The sequence below is a fragment of the Lonchura striata genome, chromosome 1, assembly GCF_050655825.1.
Source record: "Lonchura striata isolate lonStrDom1 chromosome 1, ASM5065582v1, whole genome shotgun sequence".
NCBI classification, from domain to species: domain Eukaryota; kingdom Metazoa; phylum Chordata; class Aves; order Passeriformes; family Estrildidae; genus Lonchura; species Lonchura striata.
In genome coordinates this window covers 80,686,002-80,708,571 of record NC_140703.1, presented here as the reverse complement: position 1 = coordinate 80,708,571, position 22,570 = coordinate 80,686,002, and the positions used below count along the sequence as shown (strand labels likewise).

Below are 22,570 nucleotides of genomic sequence, written 5' to 3'. Positions count from 1 at the left end.
GTCTTCACCTCTCTATTCTTCCTCCGTGGAAAGCTCTTGTAGATTCATAGCATACTATTATTTTATTTCAATTACAGTCCAAGCAGAAGAGCTGTGGAGACCAGCAGTGGTCTCCTGAAGAAACTAGTGGCACTAGTAAGCCACAGGATTTTCTACTGCAAAGTCCAGACAAAATCCACCACTCTGCTTCCTGACAAATGGTGTTCAGTCAAATGGAAGACCTCCTGCAGTGTTTCATTGCCCACACGGGGCTGCTGCTGCAAAGAGCAGCAACTGTGCCTGCTGAGTTGAGTCCCAGAAACTCACAGCTAATGCACCCAGAAATCCTCTTGAGTAACAGCTGATACTTCAGACTCCTTTCCCCAAGCAGTGTGTTATTTAAAGGAAGTTGTGTATGTAACTTTATTTCAGGCACCAAAGAGAATATTGTTTTCATGTTGCAGTGCTGTTAAGTGACAAAAGCTTTATATGCTTCTCTTTGTTTATTAAGGGGACAGCTTTACTGACGGTAGATCAGAGACGATGGGAAGATCTGAAAAGCAGACTGAAGATAGCACAACCTCTTCATCTCCCACCTCGTCCGGGTATCAAAGATATTTTGATTTTATTCATGTTGAGCCGTAGCGTTCGTAATTCCCTAGTGTGGGAACCCCAGCCTTGTTTTGGGGCCACATGTGGTGGTGAAATTCCTCCTCCAACCCGTGCTTCCAAAGAAAAACTCCGCAGGCTTAGCTGTTCGGTCTCAAGGCAGTTTATTGCTAGTTATCTAACAGATTATGTTCTTGGACTGCAGCTATTTGATCAGTGGCCTGGGTAGAGGCACACACACACCCTGACATCCTCTCTATCTGCTGTCTTCGTCTCTCTCTCCGCCCAGGGTTGCTGCTATCTTTTATAAGATATATTACGTATAACATGTTTACAATTATTCCCCAATACCTACTACCTACGTTGCCAAGTGTTTTTCTACTCTAAACCAATCTGTGAGTGCCAACATCACCAAGAACATGGAGGTAAGGAAGAAGAAGGAAGAAGGATGGGTTCAGCCCACTTTCCTCCATCTTAGAACTTCTGACCCCCATGTACAAAGTAAAAACCCCCCTGTACATGCACTAAAACCCCCCTGTACAATACTAAAAAAATTTCCCCTCTACTTCGTAACTACTTATACTATACTATCTAACCTTTTGTGATTGCTTGTTCCACCTCCAAAGTTGGTAATTCATTCCATGGCTCAAACTCAAAATCACAGTTGTTTTTCAGCTGTCTGCCAGGGTCTAGAATGCTTCTGACCAAGGCCTGGAACCTCTAAAAATGTCTGAGAGACATTTTGAGTTCCCACACCCTAGGAGTCTGCAATTCAAATTAAAACTGTAATCGTGAGGCCACTAGGAGGTTGTGCATAAGTTAATGTGGAAACAGGCTCCAACTACAGATCTCTCCATAAGGCTATTAAAATCAACCCTAAAAAGGTTGTGCTTCAATGGTTTTAGGATAAGCCTTAATGAAAAATTTATTTTCTAAATGAAAAATATTTGCAGTTGGCTGTAATGATATGAATGGAATGTATTAACCTGACAGCAGTTGAATGATGCACTTGCCCTAAAAGTACTAAAGCTTTAATGCAACACTGGTGTTCAGTATTTGAAACTATATGTTCAGAAGCCCTATTTGAGATGGAAAATTGTGGCAGAAAATTAGAAACTTATTTTGAAAATGGGAAAGGATTATTTTACCTCTAATGAATATTGAAAATATGTCAAGAAACAGGGGAGGATGGCTGTGTATTTAACTCTCCTCAAACTCTTTCTTTTTCAGATAACGATGGCTTTAGAGCAAAGATGTATGATATAACTCAGCATCCATTTTTTAAGAGAACTATTGCTGTACTTGTTCTTGCCCAGTCTGTGTTGTTATCAGTTAAGGTAATTGTGTGTCTTTTAAGCACTACATTGTAGTAGTACAGCATGTGTTTGCACATTTCCTAACACCAATTAATGATCAGTTGAGTCATTAGTGTGATGAATGCAAGGAAATGTGATTTCTAGATACAGCAATCAGTTGGCATAGATCACTGTAGATTAATTGTAACTTGTGGAGCTCAGTTTCTGCCTTTTTGTAGTCTGGTCCACTATCTATAACTTCTAGTTAAGGTATAAATCTAAGACAGAAGAGTACACCAAAATGCCATTCCTTTCTGAGTATATTTTAAAGGGAAATTCAGTCATTGACAAAACCCTTAAGAAAAGTTAAGGCAATGAAGAGAACAGTTATTCTGTTTAACATCTATTCTTCTATTAATGGATTATGCTTGCTTTTCAGTGGGATGCTGCAGATCCAGTAACTGTGCCTTTAGCAACAATGTCTGTTGTTTTCACCTTCATTTTTGTCCTTGAGGTAAAGTAATATATTTTTTGATTTCTTGAGATTAAGGCTTGTATCTATATATTTCATTTTATCTTTAGGGATGTTTCTTATTCTTCGCTAGGGTGTTTATTTCTGAATGTGTACATTCAGGATTCTCCGTATCACTTGTTTTTAAACATGTATTGTAAGAAGAAACTTTTAATGTGTTACAGTCATACTTCTCTACAACCTTGAGCTTTGTGTCTTTTTATATATATTCAAGGCTGAATATTTAACAATGTGCTTTGGTGAACACAGTGAACTCTTTTCTTGTAGAAAATGTCATATTACATTCCCTCTATACAACAAAAGGTCTGTGTTGCCTCACAGAAGTTCTGCTTTATCCGTTTATGTTTTACCTGGTGTGTTAATTCCTGCTATTCTGTACCTGTGACAAAATCAAACCTCTCTCAGTTTTGTTTTTTTTTAAATATTATACTTCATTTTAATATCTTTTTTTATAAGCTGCACCCCAGCTCCAGTATCATCTATCTTTTGCTGCACAAGTCTGGCTCCAGTGTGGTAGCAGTTCTCTATCTATGAGAATATTATTACAAATTCTGCAAGGTGTATTTAGCCTGTTTTCTTGAGACTGGAATCTAATGATTTGAACACATTTTGGAAAACACATGCTTTTTAAATATATAAGGATTTCCATTTTAAGATTAAAGATGTTTCCTCTGTGGTTGGGATGGTACTCTTTAAAGTTTTTGGTTGACTACTTTTCTTGTCAGTCCCTTCTGAATAGCTGATACTGACCACTATCAGAAACAGGATAGTAGACTACATTTCCCACTGCTCTAATCCAATCTGACAGTTCCTATGTTCCATTGATAGGTTTTGCCAGTAGTGATGAATAAAAAATGAAGTGAATACCTTGTAGCAGCTGTAGCTAGAGTATGTCCATGTTGTTGCTTCTTTTTTTCCCTACCCAGGAGAAATCAGTATGTCTGGAGAGGCTGAGCAAACAGAGAAAAGTTTTATTTGTGTCATACATGGGCAGGTTTTAATTTACCTAGTAACTATGTCTTTCAAAATACTTTTTTCTCCTGTACTGCCAGGGGAAACAAATACACTTCTAGAATTTCAAAGGAACTTCGTCAGAGCTAGGAAAAATTTTGTTGACTGTCTCAACAGGCAAGTTATCACACTGTGAATGCACACAATTTATGGAGAGAGGAAACAGCTTCCTGCTCAAGATGGCCCTTACTGCAGCATAGTCTGGTCAGAGTCTGCTGTCTGCATAGCTGATGGCCCTATGTCTAATCGAACAACTTCTGATTCAGCCCTAAACCTCTACTGCTTACATCATATGTATGTGGTATAGAAAATAGGAAGAATTTGTAGATCTCACTTTTGTTACCACACTGATGATGACAGAGTAAAGGGAGATGTGATTTTTTTATTTCCATGGTGTGGTATTCAGTTCAGGATTATGGACACCTGAAGCTAGGTGTTTAAATTCTGTATGTGAGGTAGGTGTTTAAGCTGTTACTGTGATTGAGGGATATGAAGGGTGAGATTCAGTTACTTCCACTAGCCACTCCAGAAGGACAGGGATGTTTACAGGTCTTATGTCATCCCTCCCAGACCCATCGATCCATCTTCAATTCTCTAGAGCATCTCAGGTAACTGAAGGCAAGATACCTCAGTAACTCAAATGGCAATTAGAGATTCAGAGACCATATTGTTCACTTTGTAGTCAGGCTTCAGAAAACATTATAAGGCAAAAAGCTAACTGGAAAATCAGGCTTTCACCTCAAGCTAGTGTCCTCTTATATTTGGTTTTGTTTTCAGACATGTTAAATGGCAGGGTTGCAAGGTGAGATAGAAAAAATAACATAATGAATGCCTGACATTTATAGCCTTTATAAACTAACTCATAACCTGCTCTGAGATTTAATACAACTTGTGTGTGAGAAACTCTTAGGTGTTCCCTCTACATGCATCACTCTACTTTGGTATCCATTACCTGATATGACTATTTCTGTAACTATTAGTATTTATTCTTGAGCTTCTCATCTGCATTCCTATTACTTAAATTGGAAATGTCAAGCACTCTGGAAGCTGTCTTTTACCAGGTACACTGTCAAATATACTGCCATTACTGTTCTTAGCTTTTTTCTCTTTCATGCTGCTGAGTACAGAGTATTCCTTAAAGCAACTAATATTTGCAATATAGAAAATCTTTTTAATACATTTGATATTTAGGTGCTGCAGAACACAATTATATTCCTGAGTTCAGACCTGCTTATGTGATTTTAGTGTGCTTACAGACAGTTAGCTAGATAGGATACTGCTATCTTTTTGGCTACATGTTATTGACATGACTTGTTTAACTTCAAGCTATTTTAACCCCGCATTCACCTCAGCAAGCTATACATTAAACATTCAGTTTGAGGTGCTTAGCTGCACTCCTGTCTTTGATACTTGATGAAGGACAATTCAGAATGCTATTCATTCTTTGGTCTTGGTCATCTGTGTACCAATTTTCCTCCACCTAAGTGAAGCTAATATTATCCAGTTATTCCACATGGGAATATTTTGCTGACATGAAACCCACCCCTTGTTGTTTGAAACTATTTCATAAAACAAACCAAATCAAACATTTTGGGGAATGGAAGAGGATCTCATGGCAAGGAATAATAATTTCTTCATTACAAGTGAGAAGTTCTTTTATTCATAGGTCACAATGAAGATTATTGCCATGTCACCTTCTGGCTTCTGGCAAAGCAGAAGAAACCGGTATGATCTCTTGGTGACATCTCTTGGAGTTATATGGGTCATACTTCACTTTGCCTTACTGGTAAGATATACAAAATGCAATTCCAGTGATTAAAATTATTTTATCTCGAGGCTCCAGCAGAAGGATTGCTGCTATATATCCAGGTAAATCTTTAGAGTTTAATAAGGCTGAAATATGTCTGAAAGAAACTAAGCTTGATCCTAAGAAGAATGATTGTCTTCTACAGTCATGTAGTGCAAAATTGTCTTACAGATGCAAGCTAGAGTCTGTAAACACAGTAGGAAACAAACCTTTAGGAGGAATGTAAGGGAGAAAAGGAAGAAGACAGAGGAGAGTGAGAGCTCTTGCTAACAAAGGTCTTATGAGCACGAAGGAAGAAAGAGGCAAGATACAGAATACAGACAGGACCAGAGGACTGGAAGAAGGCATAGGTTCAAAATTGCTGAACAGTACAAACCCTCTCAAACCCAACAGTGATTCCGTACCACTGGTTTTGGATAAGAGGCAGTGTTTAATTCAAGACATGAAGGAAAGAGGGGAGGAAATCATCTCTCCCTTCATTTCACACCAATTTTTAAAATTTAACTACACTCCTGGTTTCTTTACTTACAGGGGAAGGAGAAGGGATGGTTGATACTTGTTATCAGTCACAAGTTGTCGCAGGATTTTCTCATGTCTGCCCCATGTTCTGTTTGAAGAAAAACCTTGTTTCATGTGACTAGTCATCTTGCCCTGACATTCAGTTTCTCCCTGCTACTAAGTAGCTTGGAAGGCCTGACGAGTTTCTGTAATCCAGCAGCTTCCTGGACAAGTAAACTGGGCTTAATGGTCATGATTAATAGAGAACTGAAGGGTTTTTGCTTGATGTGTGGGGAGATTGGGTTTGTGATCTTTATATTGTTGCTAATAGTTTATGATTTATTTAATATGGGGACTGCCCTATATTACTAAAAAATCAGTTATCCTGATCTGTTCAAGAGATTCTTGGGGGACCATGTTTTAAGTCTTTTGTGTTTTTGTTCCAGAATGCATACACATACATGATGGGGGCATGTGTAATTGTCTTCAGGTTTTTCTCCATTTGTGGGAAGCATGTAAGTATAAATTAGCAACTACAATGACTGCAGTACTCATGTATCGATTAAAGGACTAGATGCTGTGCATCTCTCATGCAAATTCTGTAAGACTGTTTCCTAGGCAAAAAAAAAAAAAAAAAAAAAAAAGCCAAACAGAAGTCTGCAACTTTACATGCTGTATTTAAAGTATTTAAAATGTCAGGATTTTAAGTAGATTGTATAATAGGGCTATGCTTACTGGAAGAGCTGAATTTTTTTCAGAAAACAAAGTGCAGCTGCTATACCACAGCTTTTAAAAATGCTCTCTGCAACTCTGAACATACCCTGTGCTACTTTCAGCCCTTTCCATTTCAGTGAGGCCTGTTCTTTATTTATTTTCACTGAGACTGTTGTAGTGGTAGCTGAATGCATCATATTATGACAGTGCTCTCTTTAAAAAGTTTCGTTTTCCAGAGTGCAGGTTGGTGTCTTTTGTCTCTACAATGTATATCTTGTTACAATAAAGGATTTATATTCAATTTAAAAACAATTTTGGACCAAGATGTTCTTCAGGAAACACTGAGATGGTGACAAAGCAAGTCACTTCTCAAGTTTACATTTCTTTTGCGTTTGGATTTCCTCTGCTGTTATTGAGAATATACTGGCAGAATAAGCATAAGCAGAGAACAAACACATTTATTTAACAAGTGGTGACACTGCATTCCCTTGCTGTAGGACTTCTTTAGACTATCCAAATATTTTCCGTGAAGTCTGACATATTAAAGTAAATGTGATTTTAAAACTGCTGTACTAGGTTGCAGGGTTAAGAACAGTAATTCAAAGGGTTTGTTCAGATAAAAATTTATTTTAAATCTTTTTAAAGAAAAGATCACACTACACAGAGCCTGTTGAGTCTTGGAAGTCAAATGAAAAATCCTTACTTCTCCTGTGCAGCCAGGCCAAGTGATTGCCTCCAAAGGTTTCTGATTGATTCTAAAGTTTTTTTCAATGTTTTAACCTAGTCATTTGTACTTTTATGTTACCAGCTGTATCAGTTTCACTAATTTACCCATCCTGATGCAATGGTCTAAATGCTGAATAAAGGTCAGCAGGAATTTGGCATGATTATAAAGAAAAATAACACCCTCAGTCCAATTAAAGGCAATTTTTTATCATATCCAAACTATTTTAACGTGTTATGACAATCTAGGGCAATAAATTTATCAAGAATAAAATGTAAAATATATGTGCATTGAAAAGAAATATCTATTATCAAGGCCCACAGTCTATGACATTTTCAAAATTATGCTCTCATTTTGTGTTCTTTGACCAACTTTGCAGAATCACAGACTCACAGAGTGGTTTGGGTTGGAAGGAACCCTAAAGATCATCTCATTCCAACCCCCTGCCATGAGCAGAGACACCTGCTACTAGACCAAGTTACTCAAAACCCCATTCAACCTGTCCTTGAACACTTCCAGGGATGGGGCATTCACAACTTCTTTAGGCAACTTGTTCCAGTGCCTCGACACCCTCACAATTAAGAATTTCTTCCCAATACCAAATCTAAACCTCACCTCTTTCAGCCTCTTAAAGCCCCTTGCCCTTGTTCTGTCACTACATGCTCTTGTAAAAATCCCTCTCCAGCTCTCCTATCAGCCCCACTTAGGTACTGGAAGGCTTCTGGAAGGTGTCCCTGGTCTTTCACAAACTCCCATGAGAAATTACTGAGCTTAGAGAAGGTGTCCTGATCTTAAGGAAATCTCTTTCTCTATACATGAAAGTATTCCTTTTGGTAGGCTGCAGTAGCTGTGGTTTCTGTCTAACAGTTAGGATCACTTTCAGATAAGCTCAGTGTAGTTTTCTGCACCACTGTTCATGCAGTGCCAATGCTGATACTTCAGGACAATACTGATTCTAGAATATTACAGTTAAGCTTATGCTGTACTATCACTGTAATATCCTACACTGAACTATCCTATGTATACTTTTTGAGAAGCAACATTTTGATCATGATTTCCTTGTAAATGAGGAAGATATGCTGATGTCATTAACAGGTAAAAAGCACACACAGTTCAAATCACATTCATAATGTACCATTTTACTGAGCTCATCCACTAATGAATGTGGCTAAAGGATTTGTTGTCAAAATGGCAAGTCCAAGAACTCATGTTTATGTTTTATCGTTGCTTTCCTGAATGCTGTCATGGATTGCTTTTTCTCTGTCTTTCCAGGTAACACTAAAAATGCTTCTCCTGACTGTGGTTGTCAGCATGTACAAGAGTTTCTTCATCATAGTGGGCATGTTCTTACTGCTTCTTTGTTATGCTTTTGCTGGAGTGGTGTTATTTGGTACAGTGAAATACGGAGAGAACATTAACAGGTACAGTGTGGAATTCCCACCTCACAGGGATGTTCTTTAAACAGTCTGAAGAAATCACATTCTGCTAGAGAAGTTTATCTGTGGTAAAAAACAGACAGATCTGCAGGTCTGGCTGAAGAGCTCTAAACAGAATTTCTGATAGGAGACACTGAGCCATCTTTCCAGTCCTTGTGCATTGGACTAAATGACACCTGATCCAACCCAGAGCAGACTGAGCACTGTTCTTCATTATGCCAGCTGAAATATGCTTGAAAGCAGTACTGTGCTAGCCCACAAGATGCTGAAACACAGTGCACCTACTGTATCTTACTGGCATCACCCAGGAACAGGATCTATCCACCAGACTGATACAGAAAGGAGGCAGTTGTTTGAACTGGTTGTTAGCTGGAGATTTCCCAGTCATCGTCAGTCTTACCAAAGAAAATGGAGACAGGAAATGGGATCTGGCCTTGAGTTTTCTTTAGTTCTCTGATAAAATGAGCTAAAATACTCAGACATCTGTCTGAGCTAGAGTTCAGTTATTGTATCTTAAGTCATTAAATAAATAATTCAATGGGCTCATTCAAATAATACTGTAATCCTTTTTACTTTAAAATAGAAGAACAGTAGAAAATTGAAGTCTTTTTTCTTGTCAATGTTTTAATTCTGGGAAGTGAAATGATCTCTAACTCTCAATCTTTCTCTCTCCCTCTTTAAAACAGACATGCAAATTTTTCATCAGCTGGCAAGGCTATTACTGTACTCTTCAGAATAGTTACTGGAGAAGACTGGAACAAAATTATGCACGACTGCATGGTAATTACAATGCTGCCAGAGATAAGTAGACAAGAAATGAGAGATACCCCTCCATCTTAAACTGCTTTCAGTATCTTAGCTTTGTACAAGGAATGTTGAGCTTGCCTTTATCTCTTCAAGAAAATAATGTTCACTAAACTTCAGAATGATGCACAAATTGCAGTTCCAGTCTCATACTCACAGTATAGTATTTCATGGAGCTAGGCCATTACATGATGTAAAACCAAAAATAAATAGATTATTTCAAAGTCAGAAATGCAGTAACTCACTTTTTCACTATTATCTCTGCTTTGACTGGGGCAGGGTGTCTTTTCAGATTTACCTTGCCTTTCATTCCTGCACTTTGGTTTATTCCATGTGAATGATAGTCTTGATGACCTCAAAATTCCTCTTAGAATCATTATATTTTGCCCAAGTAAATGTTTGTGCTTTACATTGCAAGGAAGATCATATGCCTTGCCTTTTTAAAATTAATGAGCAGGGAAGAAATGTTTTGAAAATCACTGTGCTTCAAAGCACCAGCTTGTTTCTGTACAGTGGCATAATGCACAATGCTTCCTCTGTGTGGTAGTAAGATCTATGCCTTAGCCTTTTTTGTCATACCTCTCTTTCTTTCCTGGTTTCTGTCTACTAAAGGAAGAAAAACAACCTGCCCACAATAATACCCACAGTACCATTTCCTAATTGGGAAGCCTTCAAGAAATAATTGTCTTAGATATTATATTTATTATTATTATTTGATTGTTATTATTATTTTACTTTGTTTTCTTCTGTTTTGAAGGTTCAGCCTCCATTTTGTACACCAGATAACAGCACCTACTGGAAAACAGACTGTGGAAATTATGCTGGTGCCCTTATGTATTTCTGCTCTTTCTATGTCATCATTGCATACATCATGTTAAATTTGCTTGTTGGTAAGTGAAAATAGACAATAACAACAGCAAGGTACATCTTGGCATGTAGTATGTTAGGTGTGAGTCTGTTGTGCTGTTCAGGTATGAGGCTATCTTGTACCTTCAATGTTACCTTGCATGCATGTAGTGATTTTGATACTTCTTTGGCATGGGAATGCTAAATCTCAGGAAGTTTGGGAATTAAAGCTTTTGGAACAAGGAGATATTTTCTATTTGTAGAGTAGAGTTGCCCTCCAGAACACTGTTTTCTAAGCTTTTATTTCTTCAGTTAACCTTTGTTCAAATATCATTGGAATTCACTTAATTGATCTTAGATGTTAGATGAGGCATCTCACCAGCATTTGAGATACGATCTTTAAAAAGCATGGTGATATTGGTGTGGCAAGACAGTATATTATGCATTCAAAATCCTTGTCTTAGCATACAGGCATTTGTTAATGTGGAGTTTGCACAACAGGATTAGATGTTACAATGTAACTACAGGCTTTCTTTAGGGTGTATTTTCCTCTTGTGGTTTTCAGCTATCATTGTGGAGAATTTCTCATTGTTTTACTCAACTGAAGAAGATCAGCTTTTAAGTTATAATGACCTAAGGCATTTTCAAATTATATGGAACATGGTTGATGACAAAAGAGAGGTAAGAAGTAATAATTTCTTGGTAATAAGAAGAGATACAGTAAACTTCCAGTTTTTCTTGAAACATAACATGAGGGGGGTAAAGTGTGACAAAATTCTCTGAGCAGTTACTGTTCAAATTTGAGATGCGAGCATGATCTAATGTTGTTCATGGCCCTTCAGATACTAACCTGATTCTGTGAAGTGCTTATAATAGCAGTTTTGCAAACAAACATACCTATTTATAGGATCAATATAATAGCATCTTTCCTCCCAGCTCCCTGAGAGTTGTTCCCTTGGAAGTCTACAAATTCATATCCATTTTTTGTGCCTGATCTTCAGAAGATCTTTGCTGGGATTTCAGCACTGCAAAATTCTTAGAGGGAGGCTAATCAAGTATGGGCTGGGTGAGATGAAGTGAACTCTAAACTGTCTGCATAGGCAGGCCCAGAGGGTGAGGGTCGGCAGGACAGGTTCTAGTGGGAGGCCAGGAACTCGCTGTGTGCCCCAGGGGTCAATACTGGCTCCAGTCCTGTTCAATGTCCCCATTAATGACACGGACAGAGTGGCAGAGGGCACCCCCAGCACATTTGCTGGTGACACCAAGCTGGACAGGGTGGCAGATATGCCACAGAGTCATGCTGCCATCCAGAGGGACCCTCACAGGCTGGAGAAATGGGCTCACAGAAGCCTCATGAAGTTCAGCAAGGAGAACTACAAAGTCTTGTACTTGGAGAAAAATAAGCCAAGGCACAGTACGTGCTGAGGCCACCCAGCTGGAAAGTAACTTGGCAGTAAAAGACTTGGGGGCCCCAGTGGACACCAAGGTGAACATGAGCCACCATTGCCCTTTTAGAAAAGAAGGCTAATGGTATCCTGGGCAGCATTAGACAGGGTATTGCCAGCAGGCCAAGGCAGAGAGAATCCTTTTGCTCTGCTCAGCACTGGTGGGGCCACAGCTGGAATTCTAGTTTGGTTCTGGGCTCTTCTGTACACATAGACATGGACATACTGGAGAGAGTCCAGCAAAGGGACACAAAGATGATGAAGAGACTGGAGCAGTCTCCTGAGAGGAAGGACTGAGAGCTGTGACTGTTCAGCCTGGAGAAGGCTCAGGGGAATCCCATCCATGTATACAAATGCCTGCAGGGAGGGTGCAAAGAGGACAGAGGCAGGCCCTGCTCAGGGATGCTCAGTGACAGGGCTGGAGGCAATGAGCACAACCTGAAACACAAGAGTTACCTCTCAACATGAGAGAACTGTTTGTCACTGTGATGATGACTGAGCACAGGCACAGGTTTTCCTAGGGAGTTTGTGGAGTCTCCATCCTTGGAAATATTCAAAAGCCATCTGGACCTGATCCTGGGAAACTGGATTTAGGAGACCCTGATTAAGCAGAGGGGTGAGACAAGGTGAGGTCCAGAGTTTCCTTCCACCCTCAGCCATTCTGTGATTCTGAAATGAGAATAACATCTGGGAGACTGAGCGGCTCAGATGCCCACACAAATTAAATCATCATCTGAATGATTCATGACATCACTGAGATTTGAATGCAAACAGCATTATGGTGAAAGTAGTTGGTTGTCTCTAGTTGGCACATGACTATGCTGGAGAGGGAAGCTGCAGTCTGTACTCATGAGGGTAGAAAGTTCTGAATCCATGGTGCCCAACATTGACAAAATCTCTCTGATGTGGATATTTGAAGATTGTGAATACCACAGTTTCAGAGAAAAGTACAGTCTTAATTTTGTAACAACAGATAGAAGTTGTTGTCACCAAAAGTGCAGGATGTGCTGCCTCTTAGAGCAGATAACCTTTAAAAAGCCAGTAAACTGTCAACATTCTCTTGCTCATTCAGAGATGCACACAGAAGGGCACAGGTTTACAACAAATTATAGACATGGCTATGAGTGTTTAAACTATAGTTTAATTTCCATTATACAAAGGCGGCTCTTTGGGAGCATGATTCTAATTACAGATGAATGCAAAAGGGGAAACTAAATCCCCAAGCAATTTTGAAAAATTCTGCCAAAATTAATGGCATAGATTCTCATTGTATATGAGTCAAATAATCACAAAGACTTCTGTGAATTTGCTGGAGAACTGGCTGAATGTGCTCATTCTTCAGCAATGTGTTCACAGTGACTTAAATATGCTAGGAGAAGTAGTTTTTCTCTCATGATCAAGTTGAATGTCTGAGTTGGTTGTTAGTTCACAGTAATAATTTCCATCAATTATGCAATTTAACACAGGGTGTAATCCCTACCTTCCGAGTGAAATTCCTGCTGAGGCTTCTGCGAGGCAGGCTGGAGGTGGATCTTGACAAGGACAAGCTGCTGTTCAAGCACATGTGCTATGAAATGGAGCGGCTCCACAATGGTGGCGATGTCACTTTTCATGACGTCCTCAGGTACACTGAGATTTTCTCCACATTTTTAGAACAGGTGTAACAGCCAGTGTTTCTTTCCAGGCTATGAGGTAGCCATTAGGCTCAGGAGAAGGTGAGACTGGTAGCCACAGAGGCACTGTAATATTAAATGTTTTACAAAAATTAGATTTCCCCTTTTTTTCCTACAAAAATATTAATGGTGGCAAACGCAGGTCCTAGGGAATCAGCTCTAAGTAGTTTTAACATTTTGATTGCAGGAGGCTTGTCACAAACTAGTCACATGTTCTTGTATCCCAACTAAATTAATGTACCTTCAAGTGTAGCAACATGACAGTGAGCTTGACTAGAAATAAAATAGAAGTGGGAACATTATTGAAGTGTTAACACTTAGCAGGGGGAAAAACCCAAACCACCACAAATGCCCTAATTGCTTACAGTTCAGCAGTTCACCTGTATTGGATAGCTGGATGTAGGTGATAATGTCTTTGTTTTGAGCACAGCAAGCCTCTTCTAGAATCATCTGGGCAATTTTTTCAGCTTCAAATGTGAATTTACTGTGCACGTCTGAATTATGTATTTTCACACTAAGATCTTAAGTATGAGCTTTGATTCTCTAAAAAATGCAAACACACCAGAATTTAAAAATAAATAAATTGTGTTTCTTCCAGCATGCTTTCATATAGGTCTGTTGATATCAGAAAAAGTCTTCAACTGGAAGAGCTACTTGCCAGGGAGCAACTGGAATATACCATAGAAGAGGAGGTGGCCAAACAAACCATACGAATGTGGCTGAAAAAGTGCTTAAAGCGAATCAGAGCAGTAAGTCAAGCTAAAGCAGTTCTAAATGGTTGCATAAATTGAACTGCTCAACAATGCTGGAATCTGTGTTCCTATGCTTTATTTACTTTGGAGTTATGATAATACTTATTTGAAGTATGTAGCAGTTGCTAACTGAGCAAAAGAAAGTTTGTTACAGCTGTACAAAAATAGAGCTGTTTATTACAGCTCTTCAGTGCTACAAAATTAAGCATCTTTTGAAGGCAAAAACTGTCTTCCTGTCCAAACTTTATCTGTCTTTCCAATAAAACAGAAAGGTTCATATGCAGAGACCAAAGTCAAAGGAATAAAGAAAAAAATAATTTAATTAGATGTAATTTCATAGGCCTAATCCTTCCTTTCCTTGCCTCTGCTGGCAGATGAGAAACCTGTAGATGACTCTCCAGATGGAGCTCGTATTAAGATAAATCATTTGAGTAAGCCATTACACTTACTGTGTTTGCAAACGAGCAGTGTGGCTAACATGGAAAGCAGGTTTATGTACCAAGTCACAACCTGGTTGCATTGCTGACCAATTTTTCAGTTACTATGAGTCTGACTCCAGGTTTTGAAACGTATATTTTTTGTTTTTATAAAACATTACTTCTTATGATAGGAGATGTTCCACAGTGATCTGTTATGTCATCTGTTTTCTGTTTGTAAATTTATACAAATACTTAGCTGGACATTTTGAATATCGTGTACATTCCAGCTGAAACATCAGTGTTCAATGATACATAGTTTCATTTTGATTTAATCTCTTTTATAATAATGGCAGTAAATTTAATCTCAGCTCTCAGTTCTGGGTTTCTTCAACTCTGTTGTTCATTTGATTATGATATTGAACTACACTATATTAAAGTAAATATGCTATTCATTTCACTCTAATAATATGGTTCAAATCATTTCGCATTCTATGAACCTTTATAAACTGAATGTAATTATGGAAGTTAAGATATGTTTTGAAATTCTCTTGTTATTCTCTAAGTATCCCTAGAGGGATCATGTGAAAACTACCCAGGAAAGTGAAACCCTTCCTAAGTGCTGTTTATTTTAATTTAAAAGCAAATTAGATTGTATAATTGTAATGGTAGTAGGTTTGTTTTTCTATTTGTACTGTAAACCTATACTTAGTCCCAAGGTTTTCACTACTATTTTATTCAGTTTTATTGACAACCTTCTTCAAAGTCCATGAAAGAAATCATAATTTTTTTATTGCTTTCATGTAATTCCCTATGAATCTATGTAATTCCCTGTGAATCTCTACAAATTTCCTGGTTTCTTTTTTTTGCAAGAACTTTTAACTGATAAATTCAAAACTTTGTATGTGTTTAAACTCTAGGTTTAAACTAACAATTGAGCAACATGCCTTCCACTTAATGTAGTTCATAAATTTCATCCTCTATTCCCTAAAGGTTAGAAATATGCTGGAATTCACTTTATTTAAATAGCAACATCTAATACATGGATCTTTATCAATGCACCTGGAATCCACAGCTGGTGCTCACTGTTGAGTTAAATATCTGGAATGCTTTAAAAAAAAATCAAACACATTGGTGTGACAGAGCAATGCAAACATATTTTTCAACACATACTGTACCTTGCTAGAAACAGCAGCAGTCGTGCAGCATTATCCATAGCCTACGAGAAAGCCAACAGCAGGAGTTGAGCCGATTTCTGAATCCTCCCAGCATTGAGACAACACAGCCAAGTGAAGATATGAATGCTCTTAATCAAGAGAACAGTGCACAGCCAGAGGTATGTTATCCAGAAAAAACATCAGCAACTCATAACAAATTCAGAAAACTTCCATGTTTCTTATTTGTTCTATTTTAAACATCATTTTAACTGAAAGAAAAATTTAAAATAATACCTTGTTTTACTTCAGTCTTTGACATCATATGTAAAGGCAAGATGCTCTAAGGCAGAAATTCCCCAACATATTTAGCTGTCTTGCTATCACCATAAAGGGCAAACTCAGCTGTACAACTATGGCAGCCCCAGCTTTCATCTCTTGCATGAGCTGTGTGCAGGCTTGGGGATGTGCAGCTTTCCAGTTCAGGCATTCTGAAGTGGTGCTTACACTGTGAGAGAGAACACTGAGCATGCTGGGACCTTTGAGAAGCAATCCTGGACTCTTCCAGGATAGGAAATATAGAAGGCACAACATAAGGGCTGCTTTCCACAATGATTGTAGTAGGCTGAGAATAATTTCATACCCTTCAATAGGACAAATAGCATTGAGAGCACACAGGATGTTTTTGCTTTTGTCTGTTAGCAGTAGTTTTCTGGGGTATTAAAGAGCAGAAAGCATGCTGCCCTAACCAATGGCAATATGTTTTGTTGATATTCATTGATAAAGCTCAAAAAATAATAGAAAGGTATCTCTTCCTAGGGTTACCTAGGGGAGCTATGACTGAGATTCTTTTTTCTTTGTTCAGACAAGTAGCCAGCAGCAGCTCCTTAGCCCAACACTTTCTGACAGAGGTGGCTATAGACAAGACGCTGGAGATGCTGGGAAACCTCAGCGGAAATTTGGACAATGGCGCTTGCCATCAGGTAAGTGAAAAAGGTTTATCCCCACATGCAAAATTGCTGTTGTGCAATAACAAGGCCAAGAAAGGCTTCATGATTCACAATTCTTCCTCCTGGCTGCTGCTTGCACCCACATCAGGGCTTTCCTGTCCTCATGCCTGTTGGAATAAAGCAGTTTTATCTTTTCTTCACAATTCAGAAGTTTGGAAGATGGGCTCAAGCATTGCCCCATGCAAGTGGTTACATTTTTTACTTTTTCACACATTTGCTCAGGATCTTTTACATGAGTCAGTCCTATTCTGAATCAGAGTGCTCAAAGGCTGCCACTGTTCAGACCCTAATCATATCTAAGTGGAAGCAGGAGAGACAGTAATGCTGTTCTGTTGACTACCATTGACCCTATTCGTGTTGCCAGTGTACTTGTCCAAGAAACTGGATAATTTTATAGAAAGCTTTCAATACATGATTTCAATTTAAATATCACTGAGCAGTAAAGATCAACATTTTGTTGGAAAAGAGAGAAAGAGTGAGAGGAAGCATACTAAGGAGGAGTCATACTACTGTAGTCAACTGCATAGGTTTTTCAAGTAAGAAATCTTAAAAGAATTAATGCCCCAGAGTTTCCTTTCTCAGTGCTGATCTGTGTCAGCTTTGAAAATTCCTCAGTGGATGGTCCCAAAAAAGAGGGTCATTTCCCTGTACAATATAGCTGAGACATAAGTATTCTGCCTCCAGTCCAGCAAAGACTGGTATTTGAGATCATGAATAGCATAATTAAGATCAGTTGTGGGGCTTATGTACTTGGACATGTGGTTTAGTGCTATACCAGCAACTTGTACTGGTTTCAACCCCTAGGCCATTGTAAAGTATCCCTTTCTAGATGTAGCTGCCAATCCTAAAAGCACCTCCCCACCCCCCCTTCCTCACATTTACTACTTTCACTATTTTGCCAGCAGGTTAGCTCATGTAAGTACTGCCTAAATCATTTAGGCTGCAATTAGCTGGATAAGAAGAAATCTTTTGCATCAGTTATCCCAGCAGAAGGAAATGAGGCACTGCTCAGTTAAACTGCTCTGCCAGCAGATTAGTGGGAGCAGTGTGAACATCTGGAGCTGTGAAAACAAACCAACAAACAAACTAGAACAAAGCTCTACCCTTTCTGAACTAAATCAGTTTAAAGGTGCCCTAATCTAGCTAGTTCTCTAGACCTGAATTCTAAGCAAAAATGTTCAAGAAGCAGATCTACTCTAATACAGAACTGTCAGAACCTTCTGTTTCATTTTCTAGCCCCCAAACCAATAAGCCATTCAGTGTCTTCAGTCAACCTCCGTTTTGGTGGACGTTCAACTATGAAATCTGTTGCATGCAAAATGAATCCCATGTCTGATGCTGCTTCCTGTGGATCAGAAGTCAAGAAATGGTGGACAAGACAATTAACTGTGGAGAGTGATGAGAGTGGAGAAGACCTTCTTGATATCTGAGAAACATTTAAGTCATACCACAATCGGATTTTCTATGTTTAGAATTAAAGATACTGTGATGTATGATTTCTTTAAAATAAATGTAATAATTTTCTCTTACGCTTATCCTCCTGCCATATGAAGTGTAGCCCACACTTCTGTGTTAGAATTCACTTCTGTAGGTATTAACTGTACTCTAAGAAACTTGTATACTATAGTACTAACAAAGCCAGGAAGACTACAATGCCTTTAGCAGACAGATCATTGAAAGATTTCATGTGTTCTGTAAAACTATAGTGAAAATTTGATATACACACCTCTGTGTTTTCCTTCAACCTTTACCATGCTTTAAAGTGGCAGCACTTTACAATCCAGGGGTAATGTATTTCTTGTCGTTGGGTTTTCCTTACTTAGTAATATTTCTTTAGAAAAATTTTATTATTCACAAATGACCTGAAGAGGTCAGCACTGACTTCATGTTCAAGGGAAGTATTTTTACTAAGTAGTGATACTGAATTACAATTCTAAGCTTTCACTGGACCTTTTTTTAAAATATGCAAGATACAGGATTATTCATTTTAAAATTAGAAGGTGAAAGATTGGCTTTTAAAATGTAAATATTTTTGAAGTTTGGTTAATTACATAAAGAGCTTGATTTTCATAGAGAAAATGGGTGGGGAGAGGAAAAAATATATTAAAAACTGTGCATTTAAGCATCCAGCAGAAGACTTTCACATGAAAAATATGGGTTTATGCTTCATTTTCAGCATATACTGGTTACATATATGTGTGGTGTCATTATTCTTCCTTTAATTGGGTCCCATTTTTCCTGTGTACTCCTAAGGTTTTCTTCTTGTCTGTGATAAAAATTAGCATGTTGGGGATTCTAATTACAAAATAGTATTGTACATCTTTAAAAATACTTTCAGTTTTGCCTGCATAGGTAGAATTGTACTTACCCATGGTACTGCTCATGCTGCAGGCCTGCAAAGGTAAGGCAAGGCACTGTGCTGTGACTAAGTACCTTTGTCACTTTTATGCAAGCACATATATGACATGTTAGCCTTCACTTGTTTTACGAGCCACCAATAGCACTACATTATCGCCAGTGAAAAAGCAGCTATCGCTTTCATAAAAGCTTTTCCAGTGAAATGCTATACGGATATGGAGGTGGAGAAGGAGAGCCACAAAACACAACCGTGTTTGCTAGTTTCAGAATCTAAGGCTGCCAAAAAATGTGGGGTAAAATTATGCCCTTCCCTCAGGGAAGAACTAAGAGGTTGCAGATTTTGTTGCTTGGCCCCTGACTAGGTTTTATAGCAGAGCTGGGACCTTTCTGTTACCGTTGTTTCCTATGGAAATGATAGTTTGCTCTAACATGGCCTGATGTGAGATCTTGTAAGAGGCTCACGGTTTATTTACATCACCACTTCAAAAATATATCCTTTCAAAAGCAGACAAAAGCCAGTGTTCTGCAATTTTTTGCTGGCCAATATATTAATCTAAAGTGGCCAGAATACAACAGTGAAAACACACAGATGCCTTCACCAAAAAAGAAAAATTAGTTTTGACTCTGAAATACAGCTTTCTTGGCATCTGTCAATGTGTTTTTCCCAGTGTATGGTTGAACATTGTTTAGATTTTTTTTCTAAAATAATCATATTGAACTCATCTGTATTTTGCGGGGGGGTTATGTGTTTTGGGGTATAATTAAGTTTAAATCTGGTCAACTGTAACTCTATAGTAAAATAATATGTGCATTCTCTTGTTTACTAGATCATGGACCATCAACAAAACTTCATATGCAAATCCATTACTTTGTTCTGTTTTGTGCTTGTTTAAGTTGAGCTTTTGTATATATAACAAAATGATAAATATTGGATTTATAAAAGCGAGTATCTTGACAGTTCAATAATACATTGAACTGCAGATCACTCCTGCTGCAAACCTTCTTTTTAAAAAATCTGGCAAACATTTTTTCCTTGCCTTACAGTATACTGTCAATAAAAGTGAGTTGCTTTAAGCAATATTCCTCCCTCTGGTTTTCATTGTAACTGCATTGGCTGTATGTGGCTCATCCATGACAATGCTGCATTGTAACAATCCCTGTGATTTGTACATGATTATGTAGAGGTGCTTTTAACCTCTTGCAATTGAGGGTCTTTGGTCTTTTCACTCCAGCAACTGACCTCATCAGTACTGCCACAAGGGGTCTCAGTCAAAAGATGGCACTAAATAGGACTGTTCATTATTTATTTTTATTTTTATTTAACCCATTATTTCTTTGCTTCAGAGCCTGGATGTGAGTGTGTGTGTGTGTGTGTGTGCGCGCACCATTTTACTTTTGCAGTTATAGGAAGTGAAGTTACAAAGATATGAAAATAACATATACACAGGCACACCTGGCACAGCACTGCCAACATAACTAAAGAGGGTCCTACTCTGCAGCAGAGAAACCAATGCACATTTGCACATGAAGGTGAAAAGCAGAGAAGAGAGTTGAAGAATGACTGGATTTCAAAGAGATTGCACCAACAATGGAGAGACACAAAGAGGAAACAGTGTGTCAGGAAGTCAGAGAGTCCAAATAGCCTTAGAGAAAAGCCTTAGGAATAGATCCTTAGCAAAGGTAAACAAAAAATTGCCCGGGAAATATTACCACCTGCAGAGTCACCCTATACAAATGAAAAAATGAAGTTGTTTAGACTTCTTTTCATCCACTAAGAAATATCTGTTTCATAGGAAGCAAGTTGTAAAAGTGTTCATGGCTTTGTTGGACAAAAAGTGTAGTGCTTTTTGTCAGTGTTGAAATAGAAATCTGCTTGTGGGAAGTCTGAGAACACACAGCAAAGATGTATGTCAATATCATTCCAAAGTCAGGTCAGCTTTCAGACAATCACTTTTTTAATGAAGAAACTAATAACCTGAAACCATCTGCTTTTGGAAGACATCCAACTGAATTATGAACTGAAAACATAAAGTATGTGTTTACAACCTGAAAATACCATCTTTGTTTTAACTAATGTGGAGCAATCAGGCTTAAACATCTTCAAAATAACATTACATTCAGTATTGTCTGCATTCAAAGATCAGTATCAGCTTCTGAGAAGCCAAAGAAGATTAAATGGCAAGAGCAAGTGAATAACTTTGTGAGAATCATCTATTTTGTTCTCTTCTTTTATTCACAACATTCCCATGCAGATTAGAGTGTCCATGAATAACTGAAGTAGAAGAGTTTGCACTGTTGTAAGAGGAAATTTGGAGGACCAGCAAGCAGCCTCCTATCCAAAATGCCCATTCCTTCTGCAATACTTCCACAACCGAAAACAAACACTGGTCTGAGTTGTCAATCAGAATTTCCAATAGGATTATCTCACTCTCCCTGAATCTGGCTTTCAGAGGCTGAATTCATTCCTGCTATTGAAGGCAATTTAGTCACACCGCAGATGAACTTGCCACAATGCATAGGCTGATGCTGGGAAGTTGGCTGCCCTGGTTTGTTCAATTGCTCTGAAACACAAAGGGAGCTTCACTAGAATTCAATTAACCTTCCTCTTCATCCCAAGGGCGCTGGTGTCAGAACCTATTAGCAGCTGTTGCCCATTGTTCTCAATGAAGAACCTCTAAGCATGAAGTTATTAACCCATCAGTGAGCTAAGTGTATGGGTAGTGGCACTTTATCCCCTTTCCACAGGTTCCTGTCTCAGATACTTATTCCAGTACCCTTACTGGTTTCATACTTTTACCTGACTTGCATATCTGCCCTGGGGAATTTGGGTGACTTACCTGAGCACCTACAAAAGTGTGTTTCATACAAGGGTGTCTTACTGGAAACACAAGAAATGTCTTTAGTACAGGTAGAAAAGGAAAAAGAAAACCCCAAACACTATCCATCAACCTGAAGAGCTGCTGACATTAGCCTTTTCTTCTTTCTGAATTCGGGCATCAACCAAACATGGCAGAAGCCTCCAGTGTCTCAGTAGAAGTTACTTTATTTCAGGAGAACTTTTACTGAGGTTGGAAACAAACTGATTTATATCAGTAGCTAACAGAGACTTAGGCAGTCAGGTTCTGACTGGGTCTTCCACATGTTGGAAGTCACTCTGGTGGTATTGCTGTACATCTTCCCCCAAAGGTAGAGAGTTGGCCCTTGAGTTCATTGGCAGAGAAGCTGGATGTTACATCCTCTCTCATGCCCTGTTTTCTGGTTCCCTTTTTTGTTTTGCTGTCCAATTTCATGTAGGGTGGACAGCATCTAAGCATATTCTCCATTTTCAGCATGTCCTCCCAAGAAATGAGAGATTCAACAGTTAAAATTTCACTATGATGTATATGATGCCAGTTTACAAGAGTAGTAAGTATTGCTTTTTTGTCTCAGCACTTATTCTATAGAACTACATGTTCTACAGATCAAGTAATTTTTCCTCTCAGATCTTCTAAATTCACACTGCCTGGG

General features: G+C 38.4%; 1 protein-coding gene across 9 annotated transcripts in view; it reads left to right on the top strand.

Moving 5' to 3' along the window:
• Nucleotides 1-20,141, top strand: part of NALCN (sodium leak channel, non-selective) — a 231,909-nt gene extending 211,768 nt beyond the window's left edge. For 8 of the 9 annotated variants that reach the window (XM_085556997.1, XM_085556986.1, XM_085556973.1 and 5 more), the window contains 14 exons: nucleotides 491-584; nucleotides 1,819-1,925; nucleotides 2,323-2,397; nucleotides 5,093-5,212; nucleotides 6,178-6,246; nucleotides 8,442-8,590; nucleotides 9,292-9,385; nucleotides 10,167-10,299; nucleotides 10,821-10,936; nucleotides 13,167-13,324; nucleotides 13,972-14,122; nucleotides 15,728-15,877; nucleotides 16,561-16,678; nucleotides 17,942-20,141. In XM_085556997.1, coding sequence (XP_085413123.1) covers nucleotides 491-584; nucleotides 1,819-1,925; nucleotides 2,323-2,397; nucleotides 5,093-5,212; nucleotides 6,178-6,246; nucleotides 8,442-8,590; nucleotides 9,292-9,385; nucleotides 10,167-10,299; nucleotides 10,821-10,936; nucleotides 13,167-13,324; nucleotides 13,972-14,122; nucleotides 15,728-15,877; nucleotides 16,561-16,678; nucleotides 17,942-18,135 — 1,728 coding nt within the window. In that variant the 3' untranslated portion in view covers nucleotides 18,136-20,141. Of the gene's footprint in view, nucleotides 1-490; nucleotides 585-1,818; nucleotides 1,926-2,322; nucleotides 2,398-5,092; nucleotides 5,213-6,177; nucleotides 6,247-8,441; nucleotides 8,591-9,291; nucleotides 9,386-10,166; nucleotides 10,300-10,820; nucleotides 10,937-13,166; nucleotides 13,325-13,971; nucleotides 14,123-15,534; nucleotides 15,878-16,560; nucleotides 16,679-17,941 lie in introns of those variants that run through there. The other variant, XR_014949395.1, reaches the window with a different exon arrangement.
• The last annotated feature ends 2,429 nt before the right edge of the window (nucleotides 20,142-22,570 follow it).